The 19,980-nt window shown below is 42.8% G+C and overlaps 1 protein-coding gene across 1 annotated transcript; it reads right to left on the bottom strand.

The window, feature by feature from the left end:
* Positions 1-508: 508 nt before the first annotated feature.
* On the bottom strand, positions 509-17,301 carry syt4 (synaptotagmin IV). Its single transcript, XM_064939017.1, has 4 exons — positions 16,962-17,301; positions 15,093-16,030; positions 5,589-5,709; positions 509-886 (listed from the first exon to the last, which is right to left on the bottom strand). Exons 1-4 carry the CDS (start codon positions 16,993-16,995, stop codon positions 549-551), a joined length of 1,431 nt encoding a protein of 476 aa, XP_064795089.1. The 5' UTR covers positions 16,996-17,301; the 3' UTR covers positions 509-548.
* Between the last annotated feature and the right edge of the window lie 2,679 nt (positions 17,302-19,980).

Genomic DNA, 19,980 nt, shown 5'->3' on the forward strand with positions numbered 1-19,980 from the left:
ACTCAGAAGAGTACAAAACGAAATAAATATAACATTTGATAAATAAAAGATAGCATATTTATAAAATAAAGTTTTGATAATCCACATCTTTATACATCAGTAGTAATAATAAAATGTTTTTTTGTCGTACAAAGGAGTAATGTTTATAGTAATAATAGTAGAAGTTAGCGACAGTTACTAGCACATTCTGCACTGCAAAAGGTTGCCGTGACGATCAGATGATGTTGCCATGGAGATAGAGAGCTGCATTGCCGGGGGTCGTTGTGGTGACAGTCTATGGGATCATAGACGAATGATTGGGTTTCTCGGTCACCATAACCAAACAATTTCAATGATCGATAAATTGATTGAATAACTGATGATTGATTAATTACATCATTTAGAATGAACACCCCTCCACCCTTTCACTTATCAATAGTTTCTTGGGTGTTGGTCACGTTAAAATCTACCTGTTGTTAGGCAATGCCCGTCGCTGTCGACACACCCCCCCCTCCCCCAAATAACCGTAGTTCCGCTGTAACCTTGACGGCGAAGCCTCAACAAAAACCCTAGTCTTCGGACAAGATGTGCCACTTGGCAATCTGCCGGCGCGGGTGGTCGCAGATCTCCCTCCAGTGCTCCCCGGGGGTGCCGGCAGAAGCCGTACCCAGGATCAGGCGCCCCAAGATGGGATTGGGGGAATGGGAGGAGTCCCCCTGCCTGGTTGGTGGAGACTCAGAGTCCATGAGCAGGAGCTCTACGCTGGTCTCCTTCAGCCCCTCCTGAGAGGCCACGTCGAACACAAACAGCTCGTTGAACACAGGGTTGGGGGAACACTTTTTCACATGGGTCTTCTTTTTACTGACACGCTTCTTCCCTTTGAAGAGGTTGACTTTCACATATGGGTCTGGAGGGAAGGAAGGAGGGATGTATGAAGGGATGAGAGGAAGGAGAGAGAGAGAGGCAGTGAATAGAATTCAAAGCACAGCTCTGAAAATGGCACAATGGATCAATACGGTGGTATACATGTACATGCGTGTGTGTGGCATTGATTGGCTCAGTTTGTTGGTAGTACTATCCGGACTATCCAAAGAAAGTGTGACCAAACACTGTGGTATGGCTAAGACTCTGTTTTATGTAAAGTGTTTTTATTACAAGATTTACAAGATTACATTACCTCAGTCTCTGTCATTACAACTTGTATAAGAGTATTTGGGCTGCGTCCCAAATGTCAACCTACTCCCTAAATAGCCCACTAATTTTGACGAGGGCCCACAAGGCTCTGGTCAAATGTAGTGCACTATGTAGGGAATAGGATGCCATTTGGAAACTCCGCCCATAAGTACTCCTGAAGGGACTGAATGTCTCATTACTGAGAGAATCATTTTGTTCCTAGTATCCTGGGTCTGTGTGTGCATGTCTGTGTGTGCATGTCTCTGTGTGCGCGTACGTATCTGTGTGTGCACATTCTTGTGTGTATGAGTACGTTCTTACGTGTGTGCATACTTATATTTTTGTATGTGGGTGTCAGGTGTGAATGACTGCGCCCTCTCATTGAAGCCAAAAAGTTCAAGACTGACTGCCGTACTGCAGGCATTGTTTGCAGAAAACAGGATTCACCATTCACTATAATGGCAAACTTCGTGGTCAGTTTCCGTGTAAAAGTGAATAATTAGAATCTATTATCGCACACACAAGTTAGGCTTCAACTTGAGCTACTCAATGAGAGGGGTCAGCACTGAGATAGCCTATAACGTCACTTCCTGGAGGAGTTCATACTGCACATTTTATGTCTACCAGAGGGGGCTAGTGGGATGAGCTATTGGCGGAAGGGCTCATTGTAATGAAATTAATGGAATGGAGTCAAACATAGTTTATATATGTTTGTGTTTGATACCGTTCCATTTATTCCATTCCAGCCATTACAATGAGTCCGTCCTCCTATAGCTCCCACCAGCTTCCTCTGACTCCTACATACATCTCCCCAATGAGATAACATTTTAGAATGCTAAAACTGACTTTCTTGGCTTCAAATGCGTGATTGATTCTACACATAGGAATGAATGGTGTCACGTGATCAATGGTTTTGTCTATTCATATATATGTGTCAATTATTTATATATACGCTAGATGACTGATAGGGGGCGTTGTGTTGAAAAGTCCATGCCTCCATCTTGGCACATGTATTATATTACAGACACCTTAATGCATACTTTATAATTATATTATGTGAGATAAACATAAAATATATATATATATATATATATATATATATATATATATATATATATTTATTAATAATGTTACTGTCCCCACTACAAAAACCAGTCAAGTACCAGTCAAAAGTTTGGACACATCTACTTATTGAAGGGTTTTTCTTTATTTTTACTATTTTCTACATTGTATAATAATTGTGAAGACATCAAAACTAGGAAATAACACATATGAAATCATGTAGTAACCAAAAGTGTTAAACAAATCAAAATATATTTGAGATTCTTCATAGTAGACAACCTTTGCCTTGATGATAGCTTTGAACAACTTTGGCATTCTCTCAACCAGCTTCATGAGGTATTCACCTGAAATGCTTTTCAATTAACTGGTGTTCATTGTTAAAAGTTTGTTTGTGGAATTTCTTGCCATCTTAATGTGTTTGAGAAAATATGTTGTGTTGTGACAAGGTAGGGGTGGTATACAGAAGATAGCCTATTTGGTAAAAGACCCAAGTCCATATTATGTCAAGAACAGCTCAAATAAGCAAAGAGAAATTAAGGTCTGTCAATCTGGAACATTTCAAGAACTTTTAAAGCCTCTTCAAGTGCACTCGCAAAAACCATGGCTCTCATGAGAACCGCCACAGGAAAGGAAGATCCAGAGTTACCTCTGCTGCAAAGGATAAGTTGATTAGAGTTAACTACACCTCAGATTGCAGCCCAAATAAATGCTTTATAGAGTTCAAGTAGCAGACACATCTCAACATCAACTGTTCAGAAGAGACGTAAATCAGGTCTTCATGGTCGGATTGCTGCAAAGAATCCACTACTAAAGGACACAAATAAGAAGAAGAGTCTTGCTTGGACTAAGAAATACGAGCAATAGATAAAACATCAGTGGAAAATCTGTCCTTTGGTCTGATAAATCCAAATTTGAGATTTTTGGTTCCAACCGCCGTGTCTTTGTGTGATGCAGAGTCGGTGAACGGATGATCTCCGCATGTGTGGTTCCTACCGTGAAGCTTGGAGGAGGAGGTGTGATGGTGTGGGGGTGCTTTGCTGGTGACACTGTCTGTGATTTATTTAGAATTCAAAGCACACATAATCAGTATGGCTAGCACAACATTTTGCAGCGATATGCCATCCCATCTGGTTTGCACTTAGTGGGACGATCACTTGTTTTTCAAAAGAACAATGACCCAAAACACGCTTCCAGACTGTGTAAGGGATATTTGACCAAGGAGAGTGATGAAGTGCTGCATCAGATGACCTGGCCCCCACAATCACCCGATCTCAACTCAATTGAAATGGTTTGGGATGAGTTGGACCAAAGAGTGAAGGAAAAGCAGCCAACAAGTCTTCAGCATATGTGGGAACTCCTTCAAGACTATTGAAAAAGCATTCCTCATGAAGCTGGTTGAGAGAATGCCAAGAGTGTGCAAAGCTGTCATCAAGGCAAAGTGTGGCTACTTTGAAGAATCTCAAATATAAAATATATTTTGATTTGTTGAACACTTTTTTGGCTTACAACAGGATTCCACATATGTTATTTCATAGTTTTGATGTCTTCACAATTGTTCTACAATGTAGAAAATAGTAAAAATAAAGAAATATCCTTGAATGAGTAGGTGTGCCCAAACTTTTAACTGGTATATACTGTAATACATGTATGATTTTGTCCTTGAAACATTTAATTTAAATATTGCAGAATTCCATTTGTTCATCTGGAGGACTGTACCTGTTGGGGAGTGCCAATATGACTAACCGGTGACTTCAAAGCCTCTCAATGGCCAATACATCAGCAATCCAAGTTTTACAGATGTGCTCAAATTTGTTGGTACCCCTCCACAAAAAAAATTAAGAATGCACAATTATCTATGTAATAACTTGAAACTGACAAAAGTAATTGGCATCCACCATTGTTGATTCCATATTTTTTTATCCAACATAATATTGTAAATAATAAAACAAATGAAAATGGCATGGACAAAAATTATGGGACTCTTAACCTAATATTTTCTTGCACAACCTTCAGAGGCAATCACTGCATTCAAAAGTTTTCTGTAGCTCTCAATGAGACTTTCAGAGTTTCAGCTCTTTCCATAGATGTTCGATAGGATTCAGATCAGGACTCATAGAAGGCCACTTCAGAATAGTCCTATGTTTTGTTGATATCCATTCTTGGGTACTTTTAGCTGTGTGTTTTGGGTCATTATCCTTTTGGAGGACCCATGACCTGCGCCTGAGACCGAGCTTTCTGACACTGGGCAGTACGCTTCGCTCCAGAATGCCTTGATAGTCTTGAGATTTCATTGTGCCCTGCACAAATTCAAGACACCCTGTGCAAGGCGTAGCAAAATATACCCAAAACAGAACCGAGCCTCCTCCATGTTTCACTGTAGGTATGGTGTTCTTTTCTTTGAAAGCTTAATTTTTTCATCTGTGACCATAGGGCTGATGTGACTTGCCAAAAAGCTCCAGTTTTGACTCATCAGTCCAAAGGACATTCTCCCAGAAGGATTGTGGCTTGTCAATATGCATTTTAGCAAATTCCAGTCTGGCTTTTTTATGTTTTTCTTTCAAAAGTGGAATCCTCCTGGGTCTTCTTCCATTGAGCCCACTTTCACTCAAAAAGTGACCGATGGTGCAATCAGGAACTGACGTAGCATCACCTTGGAGTTCAGCTTGTATCTATTTGGCAGTTATCCTTGGTTCTTTTTCTACCATTCCCAAAATCCTTCTTTTCAATCTGGGGTCCATTTTGCGGCCGTGCCCAGAGAGGTTGGTACCTAAAACTTCTTAATAATATTTGGAACTGTTATCACAGGACCATCAAGCTGCTTGGATATGGTCTTGTAGCCTTTACCTTTCCCATGCTTGTCTATTATTTTCTTTCTGATCTCCTCAGACAAATCTCTCCTTTGCTTTCACTGGTCCATGTTCAGTGTGGCGCACACAATGATACCAAACAGCACAACGACTGCTTTTCTCCATTTAAATAGGCTGAATGACTGATTACAAGATTATAGACGTGTGATACTGTTTAAAGCAACAAATTAGTTTGAAATATCACTATAATCCAATTATTTATTATCTTTGCTAAGGGGTACCAACAAACGTGTTGCGCCATTTTAGAATATCTTTGTAGAATAAGCAATAATTAATCTCTTTTCACAGCTTATTTGTTCTATTCTATGACATACCAAAGGCATGCAAGTATACATGATAAAATAGCTTTTAATTTCATCCCTTTTCAGGAGGAATTAAGCATTATTTCAATGAGGACGTTTGTATACATGATTTGTGTGTGTGTGCACGTGCGCGTGTGTGTGCATGCTTGTGTACATACTTACATTTGCGTTTGTGTGGGGGAGGGGGGGGGGGGTCTGTATGTACCTGAGGGGCTGTGGTTGTCGGTCTTCAGCAGGTGGCGAGCCTTCAGCACCACGACTGTTAGAGTACTGGTGGTAGACTGGTAACTCAGAGACAACAGCAGCTCCCCTCGACCTGCACTCCTCTATAAACAGAGATGGAGAGAGGGAGGGGGAGAGAGAGAGGTGGAAGGAGGACAGATGGAGAGAGAAATTCCCCACCATAATATCAAAACTTCGAGACCCGAGCAAGGTACTGACTAGTGACAAGGAAGATTGCGTTTTCACTGACATTATGATGATGAACTGTGATATTTACACCAAGTTATAAAGTAGAGATATATGCAGTCAGTTCCAAAATGATTGGCACCCTTGATAAAGATAAGCAAAAAAAATAAAATTACTATAATATATGGCAAAAAAGGGAAAATTATATTATTTTATACCAATACAATTTCTCAGATAAATTAATTAATACAAGTAATACCTTTTTCTAAAAAAGATAAGGGGTCAAAATTATTGGCACCCCTGTTTTCAATATGTTACCTTGCGAGGATAATGGCACTGAGCCTTGTTCAAAAATGTTTTATGAGAAGAAAACATTGGGAGGTATCTTAGACCATTTCTCTTTAGCAAATCTTTCCAGATCATTGATATCCTTCATCTGTGCTTCAATTCAAACCACAGATTTTCAAATTGGTTCAAGTCCGGAGACTGAGATGGCCATTGCAAAATGTTGATTCCTTTTTAAATATTTTTTTTTTCAAAAGATACGTTGAACAAAATAGTCAAAACATAGTGTAAATGCAGGTGAGGTGGTACAACACTTTTTGGCAATTTTCTGGTGTTTTGTTGTGAAAAACTGATCAGGTCATTTTAAAAAGGAATCAACATTTTGCAATGGCCATCTCAGTCTCCGGACTTTTTATTTATTTTATTCCAACTTTATTTAACCAGGTAGGCCAGTTGAGAACAAGTTCTCATTTACAACTGCGACCTGGCCAAGATAAAGCAAAGCAGTGCTACAAAAACAACAACACAGAGTTACACATAAACAAACGTACAGTCAATAACACATAGAACAATCTATGTACATTGTGGGCAAATGTAGAAGATTATTGATTAATGAGGTAAGGCAATAAATAGGCTATAGAGGCAAAAAAAATCTATTTAGCATTAACACTGGAGTGATAGATGTGCAGATGATGATGTGCAAGTAGAGATACCGGGGTGCAAAAGAGAAAGAAGATAAATGACAATGTGGGGATGAGTTGGGTGTGCTATTTACAGATTGGCTGTGTACAGGTACAGTGATCGGTAAGCTGCTCTGACAGCTGATGCTTAAAGTTAGAGAGGGAGACGTAAGTCTCCAGCTTCAGTGATTTTGCAATTCGTTCCAGTCATTGGCAGCAGAGAACTGGAAGGAAACACGGCCAAAGGAAGTGTTGGCTTTGGGGATGACCAGTGAATATACCTGCTGGAGCGGGTGCTACGGGTGGGTGTTGCTATGGTGACCAGTGAGCTGAGATAAGGCGGGGATTTACCTAGCAAAGACTTATAGATGACCTGGAGCCAGGGGGTTTGGCGACAAATATGTAGCAAGGGCCAGCCAACGAGAGGATACATGTTGCAGTGGTGGGTAGTATATGGGGCGTTGGTGACAAAACGGATGGCACTGTGATAGACTACATCCAGTTTGCTGAGTAGGGTGTTGGAGGCTATTTTGTAAATGACATCGCCTAAGTCAAGGATCGATAGAATAGTCAGTTTTACAAGAGTGCATTCGGCAGCATGAGTGAAGGAGGCTTTGTCGCAAAGGTAGCCAATTTTAGATAGAATTTTGGATTTGAGTTGCTTAATGTGAGTCTGGAAGGAGAGTTTACAGTCTAACCAGACATCTAGGTATTTGTAGTTGTCCACATATTCTAAGTCAGAACCGTCCAGAGTAGTGATGCTAGTCAGACAGGTGGGTGTGGGCAGCAATCGGTTGAAGAGCATGTATTTAATTTTACTAGCATTTAAAAGCAGTTGGAGGCCACATAAGGAGTGTTGTATGGCATTGAAGCTGGTTTGGAGGTTTGTTAAAACTTCTTATGGGCAGGTGGGACACTACCAACATCCGGTGAAATTGCAGAGTGCCAATTTAAGAATACAGAAATACTCATAATAAACATTCATAAAATATACAAATTACAGGCCTCTCTCATCTTTTTAAGTGGGAGAACTTGCACAATTGGTGGCTGACTAAATACTTTTTTGCCTCACTGTATATATCTATGTTTATTGTTTATTAAAGAAGTTATGAATGAGATTGGTGTGTTTTTGCAGTATCTAGTACTGGTATGGGGTTGTCCAATGACATACATGTATTTGTTTAAAATGAATCACTTTATAGTTACATTTCAGAGAGACAGATACGTATTTATTTTTACTAAATGCTATACAGTGACTTCGGAAAGTATTCAGAATCTTTGAGTTTTTCCAAATTTTGTTACATTACAGCCTTATTCAAAAATGGATTCAATCGTTTTTTTTTACCCTCATCAATCTGGACACAATACACTATATAATGACAAAGCAAAAAAAGTTTTTTTGAAAGTTTTGAAAACATATCTAAAAAAAATTTTTTTTTTAAATATCACATTGACATGAGTATTCCGACCCTTTACTCAGCAATTTGTTGAAGCACCTTTTGCAGCGATTAAAGCATTGTGTCTTCTTGGGTAATAAGCTACAAGCTTGGCACACCTGTATTTGTAGAGTTCCTCCCATTCTTCCCTGCAGATCCTCTCAAGATTTGTCAGGTTGGATTGCGAGCATTGCTGCACAGCTATTTTCTGGTCTCTCCAGAGATGTTTGATCGGGTTCAAGGCCGGGCTCTGGCTGGGCTACTCAAGGACATTTAGAGACTTGTCCCGAAGCCACTCCTGCGTTGTCTTGGCTGTGTGCTTAGGGTCATTGTCCTGTTGGAAGGTGAACCTTTGCCTCAGTCTGAGGTCCTGAGCGCTCTGGAGCAGGTTTTCATCAAGGATCTCTCTGTACTTTGCCCTGTTCATCTTTGCCTCGATCCTGACTAGTCTCCCAGTCCCTGCCGCTGAAAAACATCCCCACAGCATGATGCTGCCACCACCACGCTTCACCGTAGGGATGATGCTAGGTTTTCTCCAGACATGACGCATGGCATTTAGTCCAAAGAGTTCCATCTTGGTTTCAACAGACCAGAGAATCGTGTTTCTCATGGTCTGAGAGTCTTTAGGTGCCTTTCGGCAAACTCCAAGCAGGCTGTCATGTGCCTTTTACTGAGGAGTGGCTTCCCTCTACCATAAAGGTTTGATTGGTGGAGTGCTGCAGGGATTGTCTTTCTGGAAGATTTTCCCATCTCCACAGAGGAACTCTAGAGCTCTGTCAGAGTGACTATTGGGTTCTTGGTCACGTCCCTGATCAAAGCCCTTCTCCACCGATTGCTCAGTTTGGCTGGGCAGCCAGATCTAAGGAAGAGTCTTGGTGGTTCCAAACTTCTCCATTTAACAATGGTGGCGTCCACAGTGTTCTTGGGGACCTTCAATGCAGCAGACATTTTTTGGTACCCTGAGGGACCTTATATAGACAGGTATGTGCATTTCCAAATCATGTTCAATCAATTGAATATACCACAGGTGGCCTCTAGTCAAGATGTACTTACATCTCTAGGATGATCAATAGAAACAGGATGCACCTGAACTCAATTTCGACTCACAAAGCAAAGGTTCTGAATACTTATATAAATAAGGTATTTCATTTTTTTATATTTAATAAATTAGAAAAAATAAATAAAAACCTGTTTCGCTTTGTCATTATGGGGTATTGTGTGTAGATTAATGAGAAAAAATACACAGTACCAATCAAATGTTTGGACACACCTACTCATTCAAGGGTTTTTCTGAATTATCATTATTTTCTACATTGTATAATAATAGTGAAGACATCAAAACAATGAAATAACACATATGGAATCATGTCGTGACGAAAAAAGTGTCAAAGAAATCAAAATATATTTTAGATTCTTCAAAGTATCCACCTTTTACCTTGATGACAGCTTTGCACTCTTGGCATTCTCTCAACCAGCTTCATGATGAATGTTTTTCAAACATTCTTGAAAGTGTGCACACATATGCTGAGCACTTGTTGGCTGCTTTTCCTTTCCTCTGCGGTCCAACACATCCCAAATCCTCTCTATTGGGTTGAGGTACTGTAGGGTGATTGTGGAGACCCGGTTATTTGATGCAGCACTCCATCACTCTCCTTGGTCAAATATCCCGTACACTGACTGGAGGTGTGTTTTGGGTTATTGTCCTGTTGAAAAACAAATGATAGTCCCATTCAGCACAAACCAGATGGGATTGCTTATCGCTGCAGGATGCTGTGGTAGCCATGCTGATTAAGTGTACCTTGAATTATAAATAAATTACAGACAGTGCCATGCTTCATGGTGGGAACCACAAATGGCAGATTATCCATTCACCTACTCTGCGACTCACAAAGACACAGCGGTTGGAACCAAAATCTCAAATTTGGACATATCAGACCAAAGGACAGATTTCCACCAGTCTAATTGCCTTTGCTTGGTGCAAGCAAGTCTCTTCTTATTATTGCTGTCCTTTAGTAGTGGTTTCTTTGCAGCAATTCGAACATGAAGGTCTGATTCACGCAGTCTACTCTGAACAGTTGATGTTGAGATGTGTCTGTTACTTGAACTCTGTGGTGCAATTTGAGGTGCAGTTAATTGCCAATTTCAGAGGCTGTTAACTCACCTCTGCAGCAGAGGTGACTCTGGGTCTTTGTTTCCTGTGGCGGTCCTCATCAGAGCCAGTTTCAGAGCCAGTATCAATCATAGCGCTTGATGATTTTTGCGACTGCACTTTAAGAAACTTTCGAAGATCTTAACATTTTCCAGATTCACTGACCTTCATGTTGTGAAGTAATGATGGGCCGTCGTTTCTCTTTGCTTATTTGAGCTGTTCTTGCCATAATATGGACTTGGTCTTTAACAAATAGGGCTATCTTCTGTATACCACCCCACCTTGTCACAACACAACTGATTGGCTCAAACGCATTAAGAAGGAAAGAAATTCCACTATTTAACTTTTAACAAAGCAAACCTGTTAATTAAAATGAAATAAAATGTTATTTGTCACATGCGCCAAATGCAAGTTTTAGACATTACAGTGAATGCTTGAGTGTTAAGAAAAAAATAGATAAGTAAAAATAGAAAATAAAAGTAACAAATAATTCAACCGCAGCAGTACATGTAGGTAGAGTTAAAGTGACTATGAATAGATTATAAACAGAGCATAGCAGCAGTGTAAAAGAGGGGTCTGGGTAGCCCTTTGATTAGCTGTTCAGGAGTGTAATGGCTTGGGGGTGGAAGCTGTTAAGAAGCCTTTTGACCTCGATTTGCCTCTCCGGTACCTCTTGCCATGTGGTAGCAGAGAGAACACTCTATGACTCGGGTGGCTGGAGTCTTTGACAATTTTTGGGCCTTCTCCTGACATCCATCCTGGATGGCAGGAAGCTTGGCTCCAGTGATGTACTGGGCCTTACACACTACCCTGTGTAGTGCCTTGTGGTCGGAGGCCGAATAATTGCCATACCAGGCATTGATGCAACCAGATGGTGCAGCTGTAGAAGCTTTTAAGGTTCTGAGGACCCATGCCAAATCTTTTCAGTCTCCTGAGGGGGAATAGGCTTTGTCGTGCCCTCTTCACAACTGTCTTAGTGTGTTTGGACCATGGTAGTTTGTTGGTGATGTGGACACCAAGGAACTTGAATCTCTCAACCTGTTCCACTACAGCCCCGTCGATGAGAACGGGGGCGTGCTCGATCCTCATTTTCCTGTAGTCCACAATCATCTCTTTTGTCTTGATCACATTGAAGAAGAGGTTGTTGTCCTTGCACTACATGACCAGGTCTCTGACCTACTCCCTATAGGCTGTCTCATCGTTGCCGTTGTTGGTAAGACAGCATTCTAGGTGACTACCTCATGAAGCTGGTTGAGTGAATGCCAAGAGATTGCAAATCTGTCATCAAGGCGAAGTGTGGCTACTTTGAAGAATCTCAAATATGCTTTGATTTGTTTAACACTTTTTTGGTTACTACATGATTCCATATGTGCTATTTCATAGCAATGTAGAAAATATAAAATAAATAAAGAAAAACCCTGGAATGAGTAGGTGTGTCCAAACTTGACTGGTACTGTATATTTTAATCAATTTTAGAATAAGGCTGTAAAGTAACAAAATGTAGAAAATGTAAAGGGGTTGAATACTTTCCGAAGTCACTGTAAAGCCTCACTTTCAGAGAAATTAGTAATACTAGGTTACACACAGTCAAATGTTACAAATAACTATATTTTTTATGTATTTTATTTATTGGAAATGATACATTTGTGGCATCAGTATGTTTGTTTTAAATATGTTTTAAATAAATCAATACAGTAACATGAGATTTGTAAGTAAAACATTTACATTTGGCATTTTAATTATTTAGCAGATGCTCTTATCCAGAGCGGTGTCACGATGTTCGTAATAATAATGGTCGGACCAAGGCGCAGCGTATGTTGAGTTCCACATATTTTAATGAAAGTGAAACTTTAAGCAAATACAAAACTAAATAAAGAATAAACGAACCGTGACGACAATGCAGTGCTAACCAGCAACTAAACATAAACAATATTCCATAACCCACAGGTGGAAAAAATTTAACTTAAGTATGATCCCCAATTAGAGACAACGATTACCAGCTGCCTCTGATTGGGAATCATACACAAACACCACATAGAAATAATAAACTAGACTAAACACCCCTAGTCACGCCCTGACTTACTCTACCATAGAAATTACAGGCTTTCTATGGTCAGGATGTGACAGTACTCCCCACCAAAGGTTCCGGACCGTGGACCGTCGCAGGAGGTTCCGGACCGTGGACCGTCGCAGGAGGTTCCGGACCGTGGACTGTCGCAGGAGGCTCCAGACCGTGGACCGTCGCAGGAGGCTCCGGACCGTGTCGCCGGAGGCTCCGGACCGTGGAACAGTCGCCGGAGGCTCCGGACTGGGAACTGTCGCCAGAGGCTCCGGGCTGGGGCTTGTCGCAGGCAGCCTGGTGCGTGGGCCCTGTACTGGTGGTACCGGGCTTGTTACACGCACCTCAGGGCGAGTGCAGGGAGGAGGCACAGGACGTACTGGACTGTGGAGTCGCACTGGAGGCCTGATGCATGGACCGGTACAGTTGGCACCGGGCTGATGACATGCATCTCAGAACGAGTGCAGGGAGGAGGCACAGGAGGTACTGGACTGTGGAGGGGGACTGGAGGTCTAGAGTGTAGAGCTGGCACAACCCGTCCTGGCTGGATGCTCACTTTATCCCGGCAAGTGCGGGGCGCTGGCACAGGACGCACTGGGCTGTGAAGGCGCACTGGAAACACTGTGCGTAGAACCGGCGCAGGATATCATGGTCCGAGGAGGCGTACTGGAGACCAGGAGCACTGAGCCGGCACAACCCGTCCTGGCTTGATGCTCACTTTCGCATGGCAAGTGCGGTGAGCTGGCACAGAGCGCACCGGGCTGTGGATGTGCACTGAAGACACAGTGCGTATCACCGCATAACATGGTGTCTGAACGGTCACAAACTCCTTGAAGCAAGTGCGTGGAGTTGGCTCTGGTCTGAAACCTGGTTCTGCCAACCACACCGTTTGCCACCCAAATTATTTTGGGGGGGGCTGCCTCTTGTGCTTGCATCGTGGTTGCGAACCCCAGAGTCGTCGTTGATCCTCCTTCGCTGCCTCGGCCTGCATCCACGGCAGGGTCTTCTCTCCTGCCACTATGTCGTCCCAAGTCCAGGATGTTCTCTCCCTTATCTCGGCCAAAGACCAGGATGCCATTACCTAACGGGCACGCGGCTTGGTCCGTTGTTGATGGGATATTCTGTCACAATGTTTGTAATAATAGTGGTCGGACCAAGGCACAGCGTATGTTGAGTTCCACATATTTTAATGAAAGTGAAACTTTAAGCAAATACAAAACAAAATAAAGAATAAACGAACCGTGACGACAATGCAGTGCTAACCAGCAACTAAACATAAACAATATCCCATAACCCACAGGTGGAATAAATGCAACTTAAGTATGATCCCCAATTAGAGACAATGATTACCAGCTGCCTCTAATTGGGAATCATACACAAACACCAACAGAGAAAAATAAACCTAGAACCCCACATAGAAATAATAAACTAGACTAAACACCCCTAGTCACACCCTGACCTACTCTACCATAGAAAATACAGGCTATGGTCTATGGTCAGGACGTGACAAGCGGCTTACAGTGAGTGCATTCATCTTTAGATATAAATGTGAGAAAATCACATATCACAGTCAACTATACAGGATACAAACATTCCATTACAGCTAAACAATGTTACTGTATATAGCATTTAGCAACAAAAAAACATTTTCATACACATCTAAAATCTATTATAAAAAGAAATCTGAGAACAATAATATGTTACACAATCATGAAAGTACCCATAAACAAACAATTATGATGAAAAAACACAAATGTGAAAAATTGGTGGATATAGCATTTTGGACATAAACTCTTCATGCATTTGTAAACATTCGAAAAAAGGGAGAACATAAAACCAAGAAACAACAATACAAGCAAGCCCTTTTCTCAGTCCCTTTACTAAGCAGCAGAGCAGCAGCAGAGAGAAGTCAGGTTTACCAGCAGCGTAGAAGAGTCTAGAAGCTTGGCACACAACACTACACAAGACATATGCCTCACTCTCTCGCTCCCTCGCCAATGTACACAGTACACAGTACAATACAATTCAATAGATCCTACAACTCTCCCTTCACCGTAGTACTACTCCTCACCTATCATATGGAAAAGATGGCAACAGCCCAGCTCAGCATAGAGGATAGAATATCAGTATAAATTCTAGAATAATCTATTCAAGAATGATCTAGAGATTCTAAAGACACAATGGTACCTGCAATCTTATAACATTCATAAACTGTGGGCTGCGTCCAAAATGGCACCCTATTCCCTATATAGTACACCACTTTTGACAAGAGCCATATAGGTCCTCTCAAAAGTAGTACACTATAGGGAATAGGGTGCCATTTGGGACTCTCACTGTGTTATTCCATTAGTACCTTGCAACATTTAACGACAGGAGGCTGCATTATCATATTACATATTACTGTAGGTATAAACTCTCACTACAAAGAGGATTTAATTCATATTATGCTAAGGGTTATTATGCCAAGCAGAATTTCTATTAGACACTAATAGTGCACCGTCATTGTAATCATGATTCCCTCAGAGCTAGAAATGGAGAGCGGTTGTTTTACTGTACTCTATAGTAGTGAAGGTGTAAAAGCTGAGAATGATGAATATGATGATGGGGATGATGATGACTTACTATGATAATTACTATAATGATGATGACTATTATAATAATGATGATGATGAACCAAGTAACTATCTCTTACCCTGACATTCTTCTTGATGATCTCGCGGCTCATCAGGACACGCCCCTCCGTCAGGTCGATCCCGGCCAATGGGATGAGCATCTCGCCAATAACCTCATCACGGGAGAACCTATCGAAGCTGAGCACCATGAAGTGGAGCGACAGCTCCTGCATGCGGACCATTGGGATCCCATAGAAGCTGAAGGTCTCGTCGAACACCGGATCCAGAGTCTTCCTCAGGACGCGGGTCTTGACCCGGTGCTTCTTCTCAGGCAGCAGGGTCAGCTTGATGTAGGGGTCAGAAGTCAAGGACTGATCGTCGGTCGGAGTCAGCCCGTGGGCCTCCTTAATGTGAACCACGAAGGCCTTCTTCTCTGAGTTGTACTCCAGGGAGAAGTGGAGGGTCCCAAGGCCGACATCGGGGCCTCCGTCCTGGGGTTTGTTGTGGTCCGCGTCCCCTTGGGTGTGGGTGGTGGCCTGGCTGGAGAGACTGCCACTGGTGGGGGAGACCAGGGCCAGGTCTCTAACCCCAGTTTGGCTGAACCCTGGGTGGGGCATGGGGAGGTCCAAGTCTGGGGAGCTGCGGACCTTGGTGTGGATCTGGACGTTGGGGTGTGGAGGTTTGGTAGTGATGGTGAAGTTGTCGTTCAGGTCTTGTTGTTTTTCCAGGTCGAGGTGGAGGGCCGTTCTGCCCTCTGCTGGGCTGGAGGCCACTTGTTGTTGTTGTTTACCATTGGTGCTGTTGACATTACAGTTTCCGTTGACGTCGATCTTGCTGTCCATATTCTTGTCGCTGAGGCTCTCTGGGTAGATGTCGATGCCTTTGAGCATGTGCATGAACTTGTAGGGTGTTGTCCCCTGGGACTTGGTGTTCTTACGTTGGCAGCAGATCCAGGCGAAGATGGAGATGCAGGACACTAGGCCAAACACACTCACCACAGCAACACTCACCGGCACCTCTGCTATGGAGAAGGGGGGGGGGACAGAGAGAGTAGGGGAGAAGGAGGAGGGAGTGAGAGAAAGATAAATTAATAATTTTGTCATGTTTTTGTAACTGTCCCTCCCTCCTGTTCATCTATTGTCTGTCTGTTGAGTGTGTGTCTCTGTGTGTGTGTGTGAATGAGCGGAAGCTTCCTTTGTCTTACTAGGTCTGTAGATGAATGTAATGACAAGCTGCGTCAGAATCCCACTGCTTAATACTAATAGACTGAATGACTGACTGGCTGACTGACTGATGCACTGTCTGAGTCAGAGACAGCATAACAACACAATCTCGGGTCGTGTCACAAATGGCACCTTATTCCATACGGACACTGGTCAAAATTATTGCACTATATAGGGAATAGGGTGCCAGAGACATCACACTGTACTGTTATTATATGACAATCTGTGACTCCTCCAATACATGACTGACTAATCAAGGCCCATATAGAGTCATGACATGTACTGAATATGAATAGAGAAAATGCCTTTTTGACATAAACATTTAGATGTCATGGCGATTTGAAGACAAAGTGATTCACATGCTTATTGATTTATCTAACTGATTAATGATTAATTAACTATCACTAATCTCAAATAGTAATCTAATCAGATGAGTGACTGGGGTGCTTGGTTAGTTAGAAACACAAATCGATATTCTTAGCTTAGTGTCAGAGCACAAACTGGGTAGGCAACCCCAGTGCATTCGGACATGACAGGATATTTTCAATATGATCTACTAAATAAATAAAGGATAAATACATTTAATAAATAGTGAATAGGGTACCATTTGTGATGCAACTGAATATTACCAACCAAAATAACAGACACAGGGGCTTCCCGAGTTCTCCCACCAACTATTGGCTGCTCCCACTCAAATAAGACCTTTTTCCCATCCCAGCTACTTACCAAACTGCATTTCTTTCGTCACCATTGGAGCCATGGTCCCGCTCGCTCGCGTGCTCTATCCAAGGTTCTGAAAACGCTCCCTCTTCGGCTTATTTCAGCGCTCGTGCTCTATAAACCTACCGTTAACCAACAACCCTGCTCACCAATAGCCAACCTCTCTCGGTAGCTTATATCTAGGTATATCTCCTTGACAGCAAATAGCGATTGTTTTCTATGATATGACTCCTTCAATCATTTAATCTGTTTATTTCCGTTTCATAAATCAAACCCAGCTGTTCCTTTCAGAGAGGTGAAGGTTGGTATTCTCCTTTCTCTTCCAAGTGCGAGTCTCACCCTGCTCGTGTTGTTACTCTCTGCACTATGATCTTCTCTGAGGAGGCACCACCCTCTCTCTCTCTCTCTCTCTCTCTCTCTCTCTCTCTCTCTCTCTCTCTCTCTCTCTCTCTCTCTCTCTCTCTCTCTCTCTCTCTCTCCTTCCTTCCCTCCCTCCCTCCCATCCTCGCCTCCACCAACCATGCGGATTTCACTGCCACTGACAGAATTGTGATAGCTTCAGAAATCACTGCCTCAATGAAAGCACAACAAGCAGCAAGCTCATCAATATCCCTGACTGGTTTGCTGACTGAAGGTCTGAATGGTTGACTGAATGCCTAGCCATGAAAGGAGTTTCCCAGACCCCAGAGGTATGTGTGTGGTGTGCAGGGCGTTATGGGCGGGTCTCATGGGGCCTGGCCTGCCCAACCTTACCTCTTTGCCTGTTCTAGAGGATATTTAAATATTGATAATTTGTTTGACCGAGACCGCACCTCTGTCTCAGTATGTGTAGACCATGTTTCTGATGGTGTATGGACCAAACGATTATGGCTTCTCATACTACTTTTGTGCAGACAGCATCAGATGCATGGGCTACATATAGTTGGCAGTAAATTGTTTCGCCAAAAAGTAAATAATTACTCCTGTCTAAATCAAATCATTCAAAATATTCAACCGGTAGCATGACATAGCCACAGAGGATCATTAGCTTACTTAAAAAATATCTGTCGATTGGATCAAATCACAAGTATGTTTGGAAAGCCTGCTCGTTGAACATCTCATTTCAAAATGATAGCCATTAATATTGAGTAGGTCTCCCCTTTGATGCCATAACAGTCTCCACTCTTCTGGGAAGGATTTCCACTAGATGTTGTAATATTGCTGCAGGGACTTGCTTCCATTCAGCCATAAGAGCAATACTGATGTTGGGCAATTAGGCCTGTCTCGCAGTCGATGTTCCAATTAAACTTTTGGTGCCAGAGAGAATGGCATAAGAAAGTAGTCAAGACGACTACCTTGATTAAGCCTCCGCCATGTATATCTCACTAGGTCAGGGTATTTAAGTCTCCATATATCCACTAATTCCAATATATCCATGACATTCATGATTTCCTTTGTGTGCCTGAGGGTGATAGTTTGTAGTGTGATTTCCTTTCCGGTCCATAGAAGTATTATCTCCAACCATAATAATAGAGTCTAGTGTTGCTTGTTGATTTGATAAATTCTTATATATATTTTCAAAGGAGCTTGGATCATCATTATTCGGACTGTATAGATTAATAAGCCATATCTGTTTATTGTCCAATAACATATTTAAAATAATCCATCTACCTTGAGGATCTGTTTGGACAATTTGCACATTTGGATCAAAATCATTGTTAATTAAAATCATCACCCCTTTTGAATTTATTTTCCCATGGGAGAAATATATTTCGCCACCCCCCAGTTCTTTTTCCACAAAACGTAATCTAAAATTGTTGAATGGTTTTCCTGTAAATAATAGATATTATATTCCTTCTCTTTTAGCCAGGTAAATACTGATCGTCTTTTCTTATTATCTGCTAGTGTCACTTTCTGACCTTAGTTCTTTTGTTATGTCTTGTTTTAGTAGGGTCAGGGTGTGAGTTGGGGTGGTTCGTCTATGTTCCTTTTTCTATGTTGTGGTTATGTATTTGGCCTTGTATGGTTCTCAATCAGAGGCAGGTGTCCTTCGTTGTCTCTGATGGAGAAACATACTTAGGTAGCCTTTTCCCACCTGTGTTTTGTGGGTGATTCATTTTCCGTGTCAGTGTTTGTTCCACACGGGACTGTTTTGTTCGTTTCGTTTATTCACGTTGTTATTTTGTATTTCAGTGTTCAGGCAAATAAACATCGTGAACACATAGCACGCTGCGCATTGTTCCGATATTTCCCACTCCTCCTCAAACGAGGAGGACGACGATCGTTACAGAATCACCCACCATCCAAGGACCAGGCAGCGTGGTATCGGGCAGCAGCGAGTTCTGGACTCCTGGACATGGGAGGAGATTTTGGACAGAGAGGGACCCTGGGCACAGGCTGGGGAATATCGCCTCCCCAGGGAAGAGCTGTAGGCAGCCAAAGCAGAGCGACGGCATTTTGAGGAGTTGGCACGGCAGCGCAACAGGGAGAGTCAGCCCCAAAAATGTCTTGGGGGGCGGCACACGGGGAGTGTGGCTAAGTCAGGTAGGAGACCTGAGCTAACTCGCCGTGCTTACCGTGGAGAGAGATGGACCGGGCAGGCACTGTGTTATGCCGTGAGGCGCACCGTATCCCCAGTGCGCAGGCATAGCTGGGTGCGCTACATTGCAGCGCCTCGTATCGGCCGGGCTAGAGTGGGCATCGAGCCAGGTGCTATGAAGCCGGCTCAGCGCATCTGGTCTCCAGTGCATCTCCTCGGCCCGGGGTATATGGCACCAACCCTATGCACGGTGTCCCCGGTTCGCCAGCACAGCCCAGTGCAGTCTGTTCCACCCCGCCGCACTGGCCGGGCTACGGGGAGTATCCAGCCAGGAAAGGTTGTGCAGGCTCGGTGCTCGAGACCTCCAGTGCGCCTCCACGGTCTGGTCCATCCGGTGCCTCCTTGACGCACCAGGCCTCCGGTGGCAGCCCCACGCACCAGGCGGTCTCTCCGTCTCCTTCCTCCAGGTGCTCCCGCCTGTCCAGCGTTGCCAGAGTCTCCCTCCTG

The sequence above is a fragment of the Oncorhynchus masou genome, chromosome 27 (assembly GCF_036934945.1).
Source record: "Oncorhynchus masou masou isolate Uvic2021 chromosome 27, UVic_Omas_1.1, whole genome shotgun sequence".
Taxonomy (NCBI): Eukaryota; Metazoa; Chordata; class Actinopteri; order Salmoniformes; family Salmonidae; genus Oncorhynchus; species Oncorhynchus masou.